The sequence below is a fragment of the Pseudophryne corroboree genome, chromosome 3 (genome assembly GCF_028390025.1).
Source record: "Pseudophryne corroboree isolate aPseCor3 chromosome 3, aPseCor3.hap2, whole genome shotgun sequence".
In the NCBI taxonomy this organism is placed as follows: domain Eukaryota; kingdom Metazoa; phylum Chordata; class Amphibia; order Anura; family Myobatrachidae; genus Pseudophryne; species Pseudophryne corroboree.
Genome location: NC_086446.1, coordinates 674955 through 691787, shown reverse-complemented (window position 1 = coordinate 691787; position 16833 = coordinate 674955). Strand labels below are relative to the sequence as shown.

The window sequence follows — 16833 nt, the reverse complement described above, 5'->3', positions numbered from 1 at the left end:
TCCACAGCCAAAGGAGCCTCCAACGCAGCTAGAGGCTCCAGGGGAAAACCTTTAAAACCAGCAGTTGCTGGGTCTCAGAACCAGAACACCAGTTCTGCTCGCGCAAACACTTCAGCATGACGGTGCACACCCGCCCCGGGGGGATCTTTTGGTGGGAGCTCAGTTACGTCACTTCAGCCACATCTGGGACGGTTCTTTCCAAGATGCTTGGGTAAGGGACCTTATTTCTCAGGGCTACAAGCTGGAGTTTGACGGTTCTCCTCCCCAACGATTTTTCAAAACAGGCTTACCAGTTTTGGAAAGTATGCGTGGTACTCTACTACTGGCCATAGAGAAGTTGGTACAGTCCCAGGTCATTGTCCCAGTACCACTGTTGCAACAAGGACAGGATTAATACTCCAGTCTGTTTGTAGTACCGAAACCAGTCGGGTCTGTGAGATCCATTCTGAATCTGAAGTCCTTAAATCCTTACCTGAAGGTTTTAAAATTCAAGATGGAATCTCTGAGGGAAGTGATCGTAGGCCTTGAACTACAGGAGTTCCTAGTATCCCTGGATATCAAGGATGCTTATCTACATATCCCAATTTGGCCACCTCATCAGGCCTTTCTGAGGTATGCCCTACTGAACGATCCTTACCAATTTCAGGTGTTACCCTTTGGCCTGTCTACAGCTTCAAGGGTGTTCACGAAGGTGATGGTGGAAATTATGTTTCAACTCAGGGTCCAAGGGGTCAATGTGATCCCATACCTGGACGATCTCCTGATAAAAGCAAGCTCAAGGGAGCTTCTATTTCTCCACATAGATCGCACTATACAACTCCTGTCTCGCCACGGGTGGATCCTGAATCTACAGAAGTCCCACCTGGAACCGTCTCCACGGCTCCTGTTTCTTCGCATGCTACTAGATAATGTAGCGCAGAAAATATTCCTCTCAGAGGACAAGGCGAGAACACTCCAAGAAATTAAACGAATGGTCCTCAGACCTGCTCGAGTATCCATCCATCTTTGTATAAAATTGTTGGGAAAGAAGATGGCCTCTTACGAGGCGATACAGTACGGAAGGTTCCATGCCAGACCCTTCCAATTGGTCATCCTGAACAAATGGTCATGTTCCCATCTTCAGATGCACCGGATGATTTGGCTGTCACCCCGGGCCAGGATTACACTCCTTGGATACAGTTTTCCAACCTCTTGGAATTCCGGAACTTCGGGATTCAGGACTGGATCCTCCTGTGGCCGGAGAGGCCCCAGCCACGAGGAAAATGGCCGCCGCGGCACTGAAGGGATTAACCCCTAGTGCTTGGCGCCATTTTAAAGACAATGGGCGCTTGGCGCCAGGTTTAAAATGTATTGGGCGCTAGGTGCCGTGTTTAAAAAAAAATATTTTAACATTGTGTGCCGTGGTCCCGGACCTCTCCGGAGACCACGGCAGTGAGGGCAGCCCCCGGCGCGCTGAGCAGTGTGTGCGCGCCGGGGGAGAGGGGAGCCGCTGCAGGCGGGAGATCCACTCCCGCTGCAGCGCTCTCTGTGGGTGCCGTTGCTGGGGGACGGGAGCTCTGCTCCTGGCGCCTCAGCGCTACATGACTAGCTCGTCCTGGTCTGCTGCGCGGCTGGGGGGGTGCGCCGCACACGGGGATCGGGCTAGCCGGCTCCCTAGCGGTGGAGGCAGGTGAGGGCAACTGGACGCTGGGGACAGGGAGCGTAGCTCCCTGCGCCTCAGCGCTCCAGCGGCACAGAGCCACGGCGGCCGGGATCAGCATCCCGAGCCGCCTGGTTTCAGAAGGGGGGTGCGCCACTCAGTGGAGCGAGGCCACAAAGGAAGTGCCCCACTGGGGGGACAGGGAGAGCCAGCTTCCTGGACCCCAGTGGCAGGCATTACAGGCAGGCTCTAGGATGGGGCAAGCCAGCCCCATACCTCCAGCACAGACAGGGTCCTAGCAGCCAGGCGGCAGGACTAGGGCACAGTAGTTAAAAAACAAGACATTGTTTTAAATGTAATGACATACAGTGTGTTGTAAGGCACTGCAGTGCCTGAGTATGTAGAGTCTGTGCAGGGCACAGGCTCAGTGCATATTTAAAGGGGAATGTACAGTGTGTTTTAAATGTGATGTATTTAAAGGTAAATTGCACTTACTTGGTTGTGTGTCCCAGGAGGGGGGAATCCATGGCTGTGCAGGCTGATGGATTCTCCCAGACCTTTTCCCCCAAAACGGAATGCTTTCCCATCCAGCCTCACAGTTTAAAGGGGCATTGGGAGAAAGAGAAGGAGCTCAGCTTTGAAGCAAGCTGAGTGGTTTCTTGGAGCTCCATGGAGATCACCCGTGGTGGCCTGGAAACCTGGACCGGGGAGCCAGGCTGCCCAGCTCTGGAGCCCAAATCCAGGCTGCAGGTAGTGGGCTAGGTCCCGGGCAGATTTCTGGAAGTCAGTTTAGGAGGGAAAACTTCCCCCCAGCCTAGACTGAACGGCACCGGGGCGTATCCTGATCCTCTAAGATGGGATAGTCAGAGGAGAACGGCCACTCCCCACTGTCCATAGGGAACAATGTAAGCTGTGCATGTGACCAAGGCATGCACAGCTCATGGGTAAACATTGATTGGTTGTACACCACAGGGCGGGCTTACTCCCTGTGGTAATGGGTCTTGGAGAGGGATAAAAGGAGGGCAGTTGGCCCATAGAGTGTGTGTTATACCATCTTATTCTGCTGAAACATTTGATTGTATGCTGTTGTCCCTAGCAATAGGGAGGAGCCTTTTTAAAGGTTATTATTATTTTGAGCAAATTAACATCATTGCCTCAAGAAGACTGCTTCATCTTGTGACCTACAGGGTTATGCCAACCATAGCCTCGTTCTCCGGCTGTCCAGGGAAGCACCTGACGTCTCCAAGTTCCGCCTTCCGCCAGCTACCGGTAGAGGCCTAGCAAGTGGCTAGTGGGGATTTGTCGACACCACACAGGTGTGGTAAAGCAGTGCGTCGGCACATACAGAGCAGAACCGTAGTTCCAAACGCCACGGCAGGTTAGGAGTTTGGTGGTGGCAGCATAAACCCGCCCGCAGTGCAGTGGGTGGAGTCAGTAACAGGCGGTTACTGACGGTAAGTGGGAATCCCCTATGTGGTCGGGCCTCGTGTGACTTGACCTTCCATTCTGTGCGCAGCCAACGGGACTCGAAAGCGGCGAGTGCTTTCGTACGGGACCGTCCTGTCACACCTCCTCACGACAGATGCGAGTCTACGAGGATGGGGAGCTGTCACCCAAGGGGCGCAGTTCCAGGGCAGGTGGTCTGCCCAGGAGGCCCTGCTTCCAATCAACATTCTGGAACTTCGGGCTATCCACAACGCTCTGCTTCAGGCGTCTCCTCTACTAAGGGATCAGGCGATCCAGGTGCAGTCAGACAATGCCGCGGCGGTGGCGTACATCAATCGACAAGGAAGGACAAAAAGCAGGGCCTGCATGCGGGAAGTGTCAAGAATACTCCTCTGGGCAGAAAAACATGCAAGAGCGTTGTCCACAATCTTCATTCCGGGAGTGGACAACTGAGAGACGATCATCCTAAGCCGCCCCAACCTCCACGCGGGGGAGTGGGGACTATACCCTCAGGTGTTCCGACTGATCATCGACGGGGGTTGCCCACAGATTGACTTGATGGCCTCTCATCTCAACAAGAAGCTTTGCTGCTATTGCTCACGGACCAGGGACCCTCAGGCGAACGAGGTGGATGCGCTGACTTCGCTTTGGCCTTACCAGCTGGTCTACCTGTTTCCTCAAGCGGATGAGACATCAAAGAGTGAAGGCAATCTTGATTGCCCTGGATTGGCCCCGAAGAGCGTGGTACACGGCTCTTCTGGACATGTCTGTACAGGACCCTTGGCCTCTAACACTAAGAAGGGATCTTCTTCAACAAGGACCGTTTATCTACCCGGACATACGGCGGCTTAGTTTGATGGCATGGAAGTTGAGCGGAACATCCTAGCTCACAAAGGGCTTTCCAAAAAGTCATTGCCACTATGGTACAAGCCAGAAAACCTGTGATGTCAAAACACTATTATTATATCTGGGGGAGATATGTCTCTTGGTGCGAAGAACGCACATATCCCTCTGCGCAATTCCACTGAGGAAGGTTCCTGTATTTCCTGCAGGCTGGAGTGGATAAGGGCTTATGTCTGGGATCCATTAAGGTCCAGATTTCAGTTCTTTCCATCTTCTTCCAGAAGAAGTTGGCTCTCTTGCCGGAAATTCAGACCTTCTTGCAAGGGGTGCTTCATATACAACCTCCCTTTGTGCCCCCTATGGCACCTTGGGATCTAGATGTTATGTTACGTTTTCTACAGTCCTCCTGGTTTGAACCTCTGATGATGGTAGAAGACAAGTACCTCATGTGGAAGACGGTGATGTTACTGACCCTGGTGTCTGCTAGACGTGTCTCAGAATTGGGGGCCTTGTCGTGCAAAAGTCCATACTTGGTCTTTTACAAGAACAGAGCGGAGCTCAGGACTTGACAGCAGTTCCTGCCAAAGGTGGTCTCCGCGTTTCACTTGAGTCAACCTATTGTGATTCCGTCCAGTTCTGTCACTGCTTCTATTCCAGATGCATTGGATGCTGTATGAGCCTTACAGATCTATGTCAAAAGGACGGCTCGCATCAGGAAGACGGATTCCTTGTTCCTGCTGTATGATGCACGTAAAAAGGGCTGCCCTGCTTCAAAGCAGTCCATTGCTCGCTGGATTAAGCTTACTATCCAACAGGCTTATGTGTCGGCAGACTTACCGGTTCCACAGTCTCTGAAGGCCCACTCTACTAGATCGGGAGGTTCTTCCCGGGCGGCTGCCCGTGGAGTCTCGGCCCTACAACTATGCCGAGCTGCTTACTAGTCGGGGACTAACACCTTTGTGAAGTTCTACAAATTTGATATCCTGACCAAAGAGGATACCGAGTTTGGCCAGGCGGTGTTGTAGTTGTCTCCGCACGTTCCCACACGTTCTGGAAGCTTTGAGACATCCGCATTGTACTACTTCTGTCCCCAATATCCCTTATGGATGCTAGAGATAATAGGATTTTATATACTTACCGGTAAATCCTTTTCTCGTAGTCCATAAGGGATATTGGGCGCCCGCCTCTGTGCGGTGACTTTCTGCAGGTTCTCTGTTATGTGTTACCTGTATATCTGTTGCTGTTAATGTTGTCAGCCTTTGCTGGCTGAGCTTATATTTATGTTGCCAGACCTTGCTTGCTATGTTTCTATTGGTGTGCTGGTGTTTAATTATCACCACACCTTTTATTGTTATGTTCCTTCTCTCAAGTATGTCATTCTCCTTCGGCACTGTTTTACCTGTAACTGAGCTGTAGGAGGAGGCATAGAGGGGAGGAGCCAGCACACCCAGTGAAGAATTTTTACCCATCTATACTAGTGATGAGCGGATTCGGTTTCTCGGAAACCGAACCCCCCCCCCCCCCCGAACTTCACCCACTTTACACGGGTCCAAGGCATACTCGGATTCTCCCGTATGGCTCGGTTAACCCGAGCGCGCCTGAACGTCATCATCCCGCTGTCGGATTCTCGCGAGATTCGGATTCTATATAAGCAGCCGCGCGTCGCTGCCATTTTCAGTCATGCATTGGAAATGTTAGGGAGAGGACGTGGCTGGCGTCCTCTCCGTTATTGTTGAACTTGATTGTGCATGTTCATGGCTAGTGGTTCAGATTTAAATGAGGATGGAAGCACTCATCCTCTCGCTAGAAAAATGAAAAGACTTAAGCTGGCAAAAGCACAGCAAGGAACTGGGCGTTCTTCTAAATCACAAATCCCCAAGGAGAGTCCAATTGTGTCGGTTGCGATGCCTGACCTTCCCAACACTGGACGGGAAGAGCTTGCGCCTTCCACCATTTGCACGCCCCCTGCAAGTGCTGAAAGGAGCACCCGCAGTCCAATTCCTAATAGTCAAATTGAAGATGTCACTGTTGAAGTACACCAGGATGAGGATATGGGTGTTAAGCTGGGGAGGAAGTTGACAAGGAGGATTCTGATGGTGAGGTGGTTTGTTTAAGTCAGGCACCCGGGGAGACACCTGTTGTCCGTGGGACGAATATGGCCATTGATATGCCTGGTCAAAATACAAACAAAAAATCAGCTCTACGGTGTGGAATTATTTAAACACAAATGCAGACAACAGGTGTCAAGCCGTGTGTTACCTTTGTCAAGCTGTAATAAGTAGGGGTAAGGACGTTAACCACCTCGGAACATCCTCCCTTATACGTCACCTACAGCGCATTCATCATAAGTCAGTGACAAGTTCAAAAACTTTGGATGACAGCGGAAGCAGTCCACTGACCACTAAATCCCTTCCTCTTGTAACGAAGCTCCTGCAAACCACACCACCAACTCCCTCAGTGTCAATTTCCTCCTTACCCAGGAAAGCCAATACTCCTGCAGGCCATGTCACTGGCAAGTCTGACGAGTCCTCTCCTGCCTGGGATTCCTCCAATGCATCCTTGAGTGTAACGCCTACTGCTGCTGGCGCTACTGTTGTTGCTGCTGGGAGTCGATCGTCATCCCAGAGTGGAAGTCGGAAGACCACTTGTACTACTTCCAGTAAGCAATTGACTGTCCAACAGTCCTTTGTGAGGAAGATGAAATATCACAGCAGTCATGCTGCTGCAAAGCAGATAACTCAGGCCTTGGCAGCCTGGGCGGTGAGAAACGTGGTTCCGTTATCTACAGTTAATTCATAGGCAACTAGAGACTTGATTGAGGTACTGTGTCCCCGGTACCGAATACCATCTAGGTTCCATTTCTCTAGGCAGGCGATACCGAAAATGTACACAGACCTCAGAAAAAGAGTCACCAGTGTCCTAAAATATGCAGTTGTACCCAATGTCCACTTAACCACGGACATGTGGACAAGTAAAGCAGGGCAGACTCAGGACTATATGACTGTGACAGCCCACTGGGTAGATGTATTGCCTCCCGTAGCAAGAACAGCAGCGGCGGCACCAGTAGCAGCATCTCGCAAACGCCAACTCGTTCCTAGGCAGGATACGCTTTGTATCACCGCTTTCCAGAAGAGGCACACAGCTGACAGCCTCTTACGGAAACTGAGGAAGATCATCGCAGAATGGCTTACCCCAATTGGACTCTCCTGGGGATTTGTGACAACGCCAGCAATATTGTGCGTGCATTACATCTGGGCAAATTCCAGCACGTCCCATGTTTTGCACATACATTGAATTTGGTGGTGCAGAATTATTTTAAAAACGACAGGGGCGTGCAAGAGTTGCTGTCGGTGGCCCAAAGAATTGCGGGCCACTTTTGGCATTCAGCCACCGCGTACAGAAGACTGGAGCACCACCAAACAATTTTGAAACTGCCCTGCCATCATCTGAAGCAAGAGGTGGTAACGAGGTGGAATTCAACCCTCTATATGCTTCAGAGAATGGAGGAGCAGCAAAAGGCCATTCAAGCCTATACATCTGGCCACGATATAGGCAAAGGAGGGGGAATGCACCTGACTCAAGCGCAGTGGAGATTGATTTCAACGTGGTGCAAGGTTCTGCAACCTTTTGAACTTGCCACACGTGAAGTCAGTTCAGACACTGCCAGCCTGAGTCAGGTCATTCCCCTCATCAGGCTTTTGCAGAAGAAGCTGGAGACATTGAAGGAGGAGCTAAAACAGAGTGATTCCGCTAGGCATGTGGGACTTGTGGATGGAGCCCTTCATTCGCTTAACCAGGATTCACGGGTGGTCAATCTGTTGAAATCAGAGCACTACATTTTGGCCACCGTGCTCGATCCTAGATTTAAAACCTACGTTGTATCTCTCTTTCCGGCAGACACAAGTCTGCAGAGATTCAAAGACCTGCTGGTGAGAAAATTGTCAAGTCAAGCGGAACGTGACCGTCAACATCTCCTCCTTCACATTCTCCCGCAACTGGGGGTGTGAGGAAAAGGCTAAGAATTGATGATGTTCATAAAAATTAATTATAATCAAATCCTCCGTGGAGACATTCACCAGCAGCAATTGCCTCCACAAAGTACACAGGGACCTGAGATTGTGGATTCCAGTGGGGACGAATTAATAATCTGTGAGGAGGGGGATGTACACAGTGAAAGGGGTGAGGAGTCGGAGGATGATGATGAAGTGGACATCTTGCCTCTGTAGAGCCAGTTTGTGCAAGGAGAGATTCATTGCTTCTTTTTTTGGTGGGGGCCCAAACCAACCAGTAATTTCAGTCACAGTCGTGTGGCAGACCCTGTCGCTGAAATGAGGGGTTCGTTAAAGTGATCATGTCCTGTTTATACAACATAAGGGTGGGTGGGAGGGCCCAAGGACAATTCCATCTTGCACCTCTTTTTTCTTTAATTTCTTTTTGCATCATGTGCTGTTTGGGGACAATTTTTTTGAAGTGCCATCCTGCCTGACACTGCAGTGCCACTCCTAGATGGGCCAGGTGTTTGTGTCGGCCACTTGTGTCGCTTAGCTTAGCCATCCAGCGACCTCGGTGCAAATTTTAGGACTAAAAATAATATTGTGAGTTGTTCAGAATAGACTGGAAATGAGTGGAAATTATGGTTATTGAGGTCAATAATACTATGGGATCAAAATGACCCCCAAATTCTATGATTTAAGCTGTTTTTTAGGGTTTTTTGAAAAAAACACCCGAATCCGACAAAAAAATTTCGGTGAGGTTTTGCCAAAACGCGTCCGAATCCAAAACACGGCCGTGGAACCGAATCCAAAACACAAAACCCGAAAAATGTCCGGTGCACATCACTAATCTATACCCCATCGTACTAATTCTGTCCCCAATATCCCTCATGGACTACAAGAAAAGGATTTACCGGTAGGTATATTAAAATCCTATATACTCCCTTGGTCTGCTTTATACTGCCCTCTCCTGGCTGTCCTTCGTTTCTGACGGTTCCTTCGTTCTCCCCTCCCCCCCACTTCCTCTAGCAGTCAGTGTCCCCAAGCTTCTGTTCTGGACCTCTCCTTTTCTCTCTCTACACATCCTCTTTAGGTGAGCTCTTTTACTCTTCACTTACAAGACTTACAATATCGTCTCTACGCTAATGATACTCATATCTACCTTTCCTCCCCGGACCTCTGCCCCCGCTGTCCTCATATCTCCAACTGTCTCTCTGCTATCTCTTCCTGAATGTCCCAGCGCTTTCTTAAACTTATTTCTAACGCTGAGCTGATCATCTTCCCTCCCTCCCGCATTACTTCTCCTCCCACAATTTAATTATCTATTGATGGCTCTACTGTCTCCTCTAGCCCCAAGTGTGATGTCTTGGGGTAATCCTGGTCTCCTCCCTCTTCTTCACACACACATTCAGCACCTCTCACAGTACTGCCATTTCCATCTCAAAAACATTTTCAGGCTCAGACCCTTTCTCACCCAGAATGCTACTAAGACCCTCATCCACTCACTGGTCATCTCCAGATTGGACTACTGTAATCTCCTTTCTGGCATTTCTGACATACGCCTCTCTCCACTCCAATCTATCCTCAATGCTGCTGCCCATCTCATCTTCCTCACCAAATGTACTACATCCACCTCCCCTCTCATGCAGGACCTTCACTGGCTCCCCTTCCCATTCAGAATACAATTCAAGCTTCTCACATTCAAAGCCCTCACCCACTCTTCTCCCTCTTGGATCTCTGACCTCATCTCTCCTACACTCTCACGTCGCCTCTCCTGCCAACTGGTTACCTCCTCCCAGTCCTACCTATTTTACACGTGCTCTCCTCTTCTCACTCTACACCTCTCTACAAAACTTCAAATGGGCTCTCAAGGCCCACTTCTATACCAACCCCAGCCAATTGTCCTCCTAACCCTCTTATCCGCGCTCAGTCTTCTGCTTCTATGTCATCCTGGTCTGTTAGCCCTATCTACAGTAATAATACAGGGACATGACTGGGTAGGTGGGGGGATCTGGGAGTGTCACAGTGATTTTGATGTCTCCCCCATTTCGCAGGGTTGCACAGTAGTGAAGAAGACATCTGGTGAGTGTGAGACACCCAGCAGTTATCCCTGTGTATCTGGAGGACTGAGTAGAACCCAGAGCCCCATCACGGTGCCTCCACCTCACTCACTGATACACGAGGGGCACAGTGACCAGAAGATCCTGGAACTCACCAACAAGATCATTCAGCTGCTGACTGGAGAGGTGACTGCTGGGAATGGGACATTATACAGTAACACCAGGGATGTGTCTGGGTGATGACTGGAGAGGTGACTGCTGGGAATGGTACATTATACAGTAACACCAGGGGATGTGTCTGGGTGATGACTGGAGAGGTGACTGCTGGGAATGGGGCATTATACAGTAACACCAGGGATGTGTCTGGGTGATAACTGGAGAGGTGACTGCTGGGAATGGTACATTATACAGTAACACCAGGGGATGTGTCTGGGTGATGACTGGAGAGGTGACTGCTGGGAATGGGACATTATACAGTAACACCAGGGGACGTGTCTGGGTGATGACTGGAGAGGTGACTGCTGGGAATGGGACATTATACAGTAACACTAGGGGACGTGTCTGGGTGATGACTGGAGAGGTGACTGCTGGGAATGGGACATTATACAGTAACACTAGGGGACGTGTCTGGGTGATGACTGGAGAGGTGACTGCTGGGAATGGGACATTATACAGTAACACCGGGGGATGTGTCTGGGTGATGACTGCAGAGGTGACTGCTGGGAATGGGATATTATACAGTAACACCAGGGGTCGTGTCCGGGTGATGACTGGAGAGGTGACTGCTGGGAATGGGACATTATACAGTAACACCAGGGGATGTGTCTGGGTGATGACTGGAGAGGTGACTGCTGGGAATGGGACATTATACAGTAACACCAGGGGATGTGTCTGGGTGATGACTGGAGAGGTGACTGCTGGGAATGGGACATTATACAGTAACACCAGGGGACGTGTCTGGGTGATGACTGGAGAGGTGACTGCTGGGAATGGGATATTATACAGTAACACCAGGGGTCGTGTCCGGGTGATGACTGGAGAGGTGACTGCTGGGAATGGGACATTATACAGTAACACCAGGGGATGTGTCTGGGTGATGACTGGAGAGGTGACTGCTGGGAATGGGACATTATACAGTAACACCAGGGGACGTGTCTGGGTGATGACTGGAGAGGTGACTGCTGGGAATGGGACATTATACAGTAACACTAGGGTATGTGTCTGGGTGATGACTGGAGAGGTGACTGCTGGGAATGGGATATTATACAGTAACACCAGGGGACGTGTCCGGGTGATGACTGGAGAGGTGACTGCTGGGAATGGGGCATTATACAGTAACACCGGGGGAAGTGTCTGGGTGATGACTGGAGAGGTGACTCCTGGGAATGGGACATTATACAGTAACACTAGGGTATGTGTCTGGGTGATGACTGGAGAGGTGACTGCTGGGAATGGGATATTATACAGTAACACCAGGGGACGTGTCCGGGTGATGACTGGAGAGGTGACTGCTGGGAATGGGACATTATACAGTAACACCAGGGGAAGTGTCTGGGTGATGACTGGAGAGGTGACTGCTGGGAATGGGGCATTATACAGTAACACCAGGTGAGGTGTCTGGGTGATGACTGGAGAGGTGACTGCTGGTAATGGAGCATTATACAGTAACACCAGGGGACGTGTCTGGGTGATGACTGGAGAGGTGACTGCTGGGAATGGGGCATTATACAGTAACACCAGGGGACGTGTCTGGGTGATGACTGGAGAGGTGACTGCTGGGAATGGGGCATTATACAGTAACACCAGGGGACGTGTCTGGGTGATGACTGGAGAGGTGACTGCTGGGAATGGGAAATTATACAGTAACACCAGGGGATGTGTCTGGGTGATGACTGGAGAGGTGACTGCTGGGAATGGGGCATTATACAGTAACACCAGGGGATGTGTCTGGGTGATGACTGGAGAGGTGACTGCTGGGAATGGAGCATTATACAGTAACACCAGGAGATGTGTCTGGGTGATGACTGGAGAGGTGACTGCTGGGAATGGGGCATTATACAGTAACACCAGGGGACGTGTCTGGGTGATGACTGGAGAGGTGACTGCTGGGAATGGGGCATTATACAGTAACACCAGGGGATGTGTCTGGGTGATGACTGGAGAGGTGACTGCTGGGAATGGGAAATTATACAGTAACACCAGGGGATGTGTCTGGGTGATGACTGGAGATGTGACTGCTGGGAATGGGGCATTATACAGTAACACCAGGGGATGTGTCTGGGTGATGACTGGAGAGGTGACTGCTGGGAATGGGAAATTATACAGTAACACCAGGGGATGTGTCTGGGTGATGACTGGAGAGGTGACTGCTGGGAATGGGGCATTATACAGTAACACCAGGGGACGTGTCTGGGTGATGACTGGAGAGGTGACTGCTGGGAATGGGACATGGGCCCTCATTCCGAGTTGTTCGCTCGCAAGGCGATTTTAGCAGTATTGCACACGCTAAGTCGCCGCCTACTGGGAGTGAATCTTAGCTTCTTAAAATTGCGAACGACGTATTCGCAATATTGCGATTACACATCTCGTAGCAGTTTCTGAGTAGCTTCAGACTTACTCGGCATCTGCGATCAGTTCAGTGCTTGTCGTTCCTGGTTTGACGTCACAAACACACCCAGCGTTCGCCCAGACACTCCTCCGTTTCTCCTGCCACTCCCGTGTTTTTCCCGGAAACTGTAGCGTTTTTTCCCACACGCCCATAAAACGGCCTGTTTCCGCCCAGTAACACCCATTTCCTGTCAATCACACTACGATCGCCTGAGCGAAGAAAAAGCCGTGAGTAAAAATCCTAACTTCTTAGCAAATTTACTTGACGCAGTCGCAGTGCGGACATTGCGCATGCGCACTAAGCGGAAAAACGCTGCGATGCGAAGAAATTTTCAGAGCGAACGACTCGGAATGACCTTTATTATACAGTAACACCAGGGGACATGTCTGGGTGATGACTGGAGAGGTGACTGCTGGGAATGGGAAATTATACAGTAACACCAGGGGATGTGTCTGGGTGATGACTGGAGAGGTGACTGCTGGGAATGGGGCATTATACAGTAACACCGGGGGACGTGTCTGTGTGATGACTGGAGAGGGGACTTCTGGGAATGGGACATTATACAGTAAAACCAGGGGATGTGTCTGGGTGATGACTGGAGAGGTGACTGCTGGGGATGGTGTATTATACAGTAACACCGGGGGATGTGTCTGGGTGATGACTGGAGAGGTGACTGCTGGGAATGGGACATTATACAGTAACACCAGGGGATGTGTCTGGGTGATGACTCTAGTTGTGACTGCTGGGAATGGGACATTATACAGTAACACCAGGGGATGTGTCTGGGTGATGACTGGAGAGGTGACTGCTGGGAATGGGACATTATACAGTAACACCGGGGGATGTGTCTGTGTGATGACTGGAGAGGTGACTGCTGGGAATGGCACATTATACAGTAACACCGGGGGATGTGTCTGGGTGATGACTGGAGAGGTGACTGCTGGGAATGGGACATTATACAGTAACACCGGGGGATGTGTCTGGGTGATGACTGGAGAGGTGACTGCTGGGAATGGGGCATTATACAGTAACACCAGGGAATGTGTCTGGGTGATGACTGGAGAGGCGACTGCTGGGAATGGGGCATTATACAGTAACACCAGGGGATGTGTCTGGGTGATGACTGGAGAGGTGACTGCTGGGAATGGGGCATTATACAGTAACAACGGGGGATGTGTCTGGGTGATGACTGGAGAGGTGACTGCTGGGAATGGGGCATCATACAGTAACACCAGGGGATGTGTCTGGGTGATGACTGTATCACTGTGTGTCAGGTTCCTATAAGGTGTCAGGATGTCACTGTCTATGTCTCCATGCAGGAGGGGGAGTATATAGAGGAACACAGGGGTCTGTACAAGGACGTGATGATGGAGAATCACCGGCCCCTCACATCACTGGGTAAGAGGAGACTGTCATGTATTGTACAGGGTGGAGCAGGTATGGGGGCCCCCTATATACACACATCGTCTGATAATCACATATATACACTGTACTCAGTCACTATGTGTCTCCTACAGATGGACCCAGTAACAGAGATACCCCAGAGAGATGTCCCCGTCCTCTGTATTCCCAGGATTGTACAGAGGAGAATCACAGGACCCCACAGGAGGATCAGGTAGGTGGGATTTAGGGTCTCCCCAATATACCAAAGTGACTGTGACTATATGATCTGTAGAGCAGCTGTGTATTATACACTGATATTACTCTGTTTCACCTCCGTTTAATTATACTGTATGCAAATTTTATTTTCTACTACGTCCTAGAGGATGCTGGGGACTCCGTAAGGACCATGGGGATAGACGGGCTCCGATGGAGACATGGGCACTAAGAAAGAACTTTAGGTATGGGTGTGCACTGGCTCCTCCCTCTATGTCCTTCCTCCAGGCCTCAGTTTATTACTGTGCCCAGAGGAGACTGGGTGCATTACAGGGAGCTCTCCTGAATTTTCCTGAAAAGAAAGTATTTTGTTAGGTTTTTTATTTTCAGGGAGCACTGCTGGCAACAGGCTCCCTGCAGCGAGGGACTGAGGAGAGAGAAACAGACCTACTTTAACGTCAGGCTCTGTTTCTTAGGCTAGTGGACATCATTAGCTCCAGAGGGAACGGAACGCAGGTCTCACCCTCGCCGTTCGTCCCGGAGCCGTGCCGCCATCCTCCTCACAGAGCAGGAAGATAGAAGCCGGGTGAGTATGTGAAGAAAGAAGACTTCAGAGGCGGCAGAAGACTTCAGTTCTTCATTGAGGTAACCGTAGCGCGCCATTGCTCCCACACAGACACACACAGGCAGGCACTGTAAGGGTGCAGGGCGCAGGGGGGGCGCCCTGGGCAGCAATAAGAACCTCCAGATCTGGCAATAAAGATATATACAGACTAGTCACTGTATATAAAAGAGGTACCCCGCCAGTTTTTTAAATATTTCAGCGGGACCGAAGCCCGCCGCTGAGGGGGCGGAGCTTGTTCCTCAGCACTCACCAGCGCCATTTTCTCCACAACACACCGCTGAGAGGAAGCTTCCCGGACTCTCCCCTGTTTACCACGGTGAAAGAGGGTTTTAAAGAAGGGGGGTGGGGCACATAATTTGGCGCGAATAGATGATTACAGCGCTATCTGGGTAAACATATTGTGTTTTTTCCTGGGTTATATAGCGCTGGGGTGTGTGCTGGCATACTCTCTCTCTGTCTCTCCAAAGGGCCTTGTGGGAGAACTGTCTTCAGATAAGAGGATTCCGAGTGTGTGGTGTGTCGGTACGCGTGTGTCGGCATGTCTGCGATAGAAGGCTCTCCTAGGAAGGAGGTGGAGCAAATGAGTGTGGTGTCTCCGCCGACACCTGATTGGTTGGCTATGTGGAATGTTTTAAGTGCTAATGTGAATTTATTGCACAAAAGGTTGGACAAAGCTGAGTCCAGGGAACATGCAGGGAGTCAATCCCTGCCTGCCCCTATATCACAGTGACCTTCGGGGTCTCAAAAGCGCCCACTATCCCAAATAGTAGACACTAACACCGACACGGATTCTGACTCCAGTGTCGACTACAATGATGCAAAGTTACAGTCAAAATTGGCTAAAAGTATTCAATATATGATTATTGCAATAAAATATGTTTTGCATATCACAGAGGAACCCCCTGTCCCTGACACGAGGGTGCACATGTATAAGGGAAAGAAACCTGAGGTAACCTTTCCCCCATCTCATGAGCTGAACAAGTTATTTGAAAAAGCTTAAATCTCCAGACAAGAAACTGCAGATTCCCAAAAGGATTCTTATGGCGCATCCTTTCCCGGCTAAGGACAGGATACGGTGGGAATCCTCCCCAAGGGTGGACAAAACGTTGACACGCTTATCCAAAAAGGTAGCGCTGCCTTCCCTAGATACGGCTGCCCTCAGGGATCCTGCTGATCGCAAGCAGGAGGCTACCTTGAAGTCCATTTACACACATTGTGGTACCTTACTCAGACCGGGGATAGCGTCTGCTTGTGTTTGTAGCGCTGTAGCAGCGTGGACAGATACCTTATCGGCAGAAATTGATACCCTGGATAAGGATACCATTTTATTGACCCTGGGTCATATTAAAGATGCTGTCTTATATATGAGAGATGCTCAAAGAGACATTGGCCTACTGGGTTCTAGAGTCAACGCCATGTCGATTTCTGCTAGACGAGTCCTATGGACCCGTCAATGGACAGGTGATGCAGACTCAAAGAGGCATATGGAGGTTTTACCTTACAGGGGTGAGGAATTGTTTGGGGAAGGTCTCTCGGACCTGGTCTCCACAGCTACGGCAGGTAAATCAAATTTTTTGCCTTATATTCCCTCACAGCCTAAGAAAGCACCACATTATGAAATGCAGTCCTTTCGGTCAAATAGAAACAAGAGAGTGCGAGGATCGTCTTTTCTTGCCAGAGGTAAGGAAAGGGGGAAAAAGCTGCCAACCACAGCTAGTTCCCAGGAGCAGAAGTCCTCCCCGGCCTCTACAAAATCCACTGCATGACGCTGGGGCTCCGCTGAGGGAGTCCGCCTCAGTGGGGGCACGTCTTCTTTTCAGCCACATCTGGGTTCACTCACAGGTGGATCCCTAGGCAATAGAAATTGTTTCCCAGGGTTACAAGCTGGAATTCGAAGAGGTGCCTCCTCGCCGGTTTTTCAAATTGGCCCTACCAGCTTCTCCCCCAGAAAGGGAGATAGTGTTAAATGCAATTCACAAATTGTATCTTCAACAGGTGGTGGTCAAAGTTCCCCTACTTCAATA

The 16833-nt window shown here is 50.3% G+C and overlaps 1 protein-coding gene across 2 annotated transcripts in view; it reads left to right on the top strand.

The window, feature by feature from the left end:
- Positions 1-16833, top strand: part of LOC135054474 (oocyte zinc finger protein XlCOF6-like) — a 71719-nt gene that overhangs the window by 13292 nt on the left and 41594 nt on the right. For both annotated transcript variants that reach the window (XM_063957572.1, XM_063957571.1), the window contains exons 2-4: positions 9975-10166; positions 13908-13986; positions 14106-14207. In XM_063957572.1, coding sequence (XP_063813642.1) covers positions 13953-13986; positions 14106-14207 — 136 coding nt within the window. In that variant the 5' untranslated portion in view covers positions 9975-10166; positions 13908-13952. The remainder of the gene's footprint in view (positions 1-9974; positions 10167-13907; positions 13987-14105; positions 14208-16833) is intronic.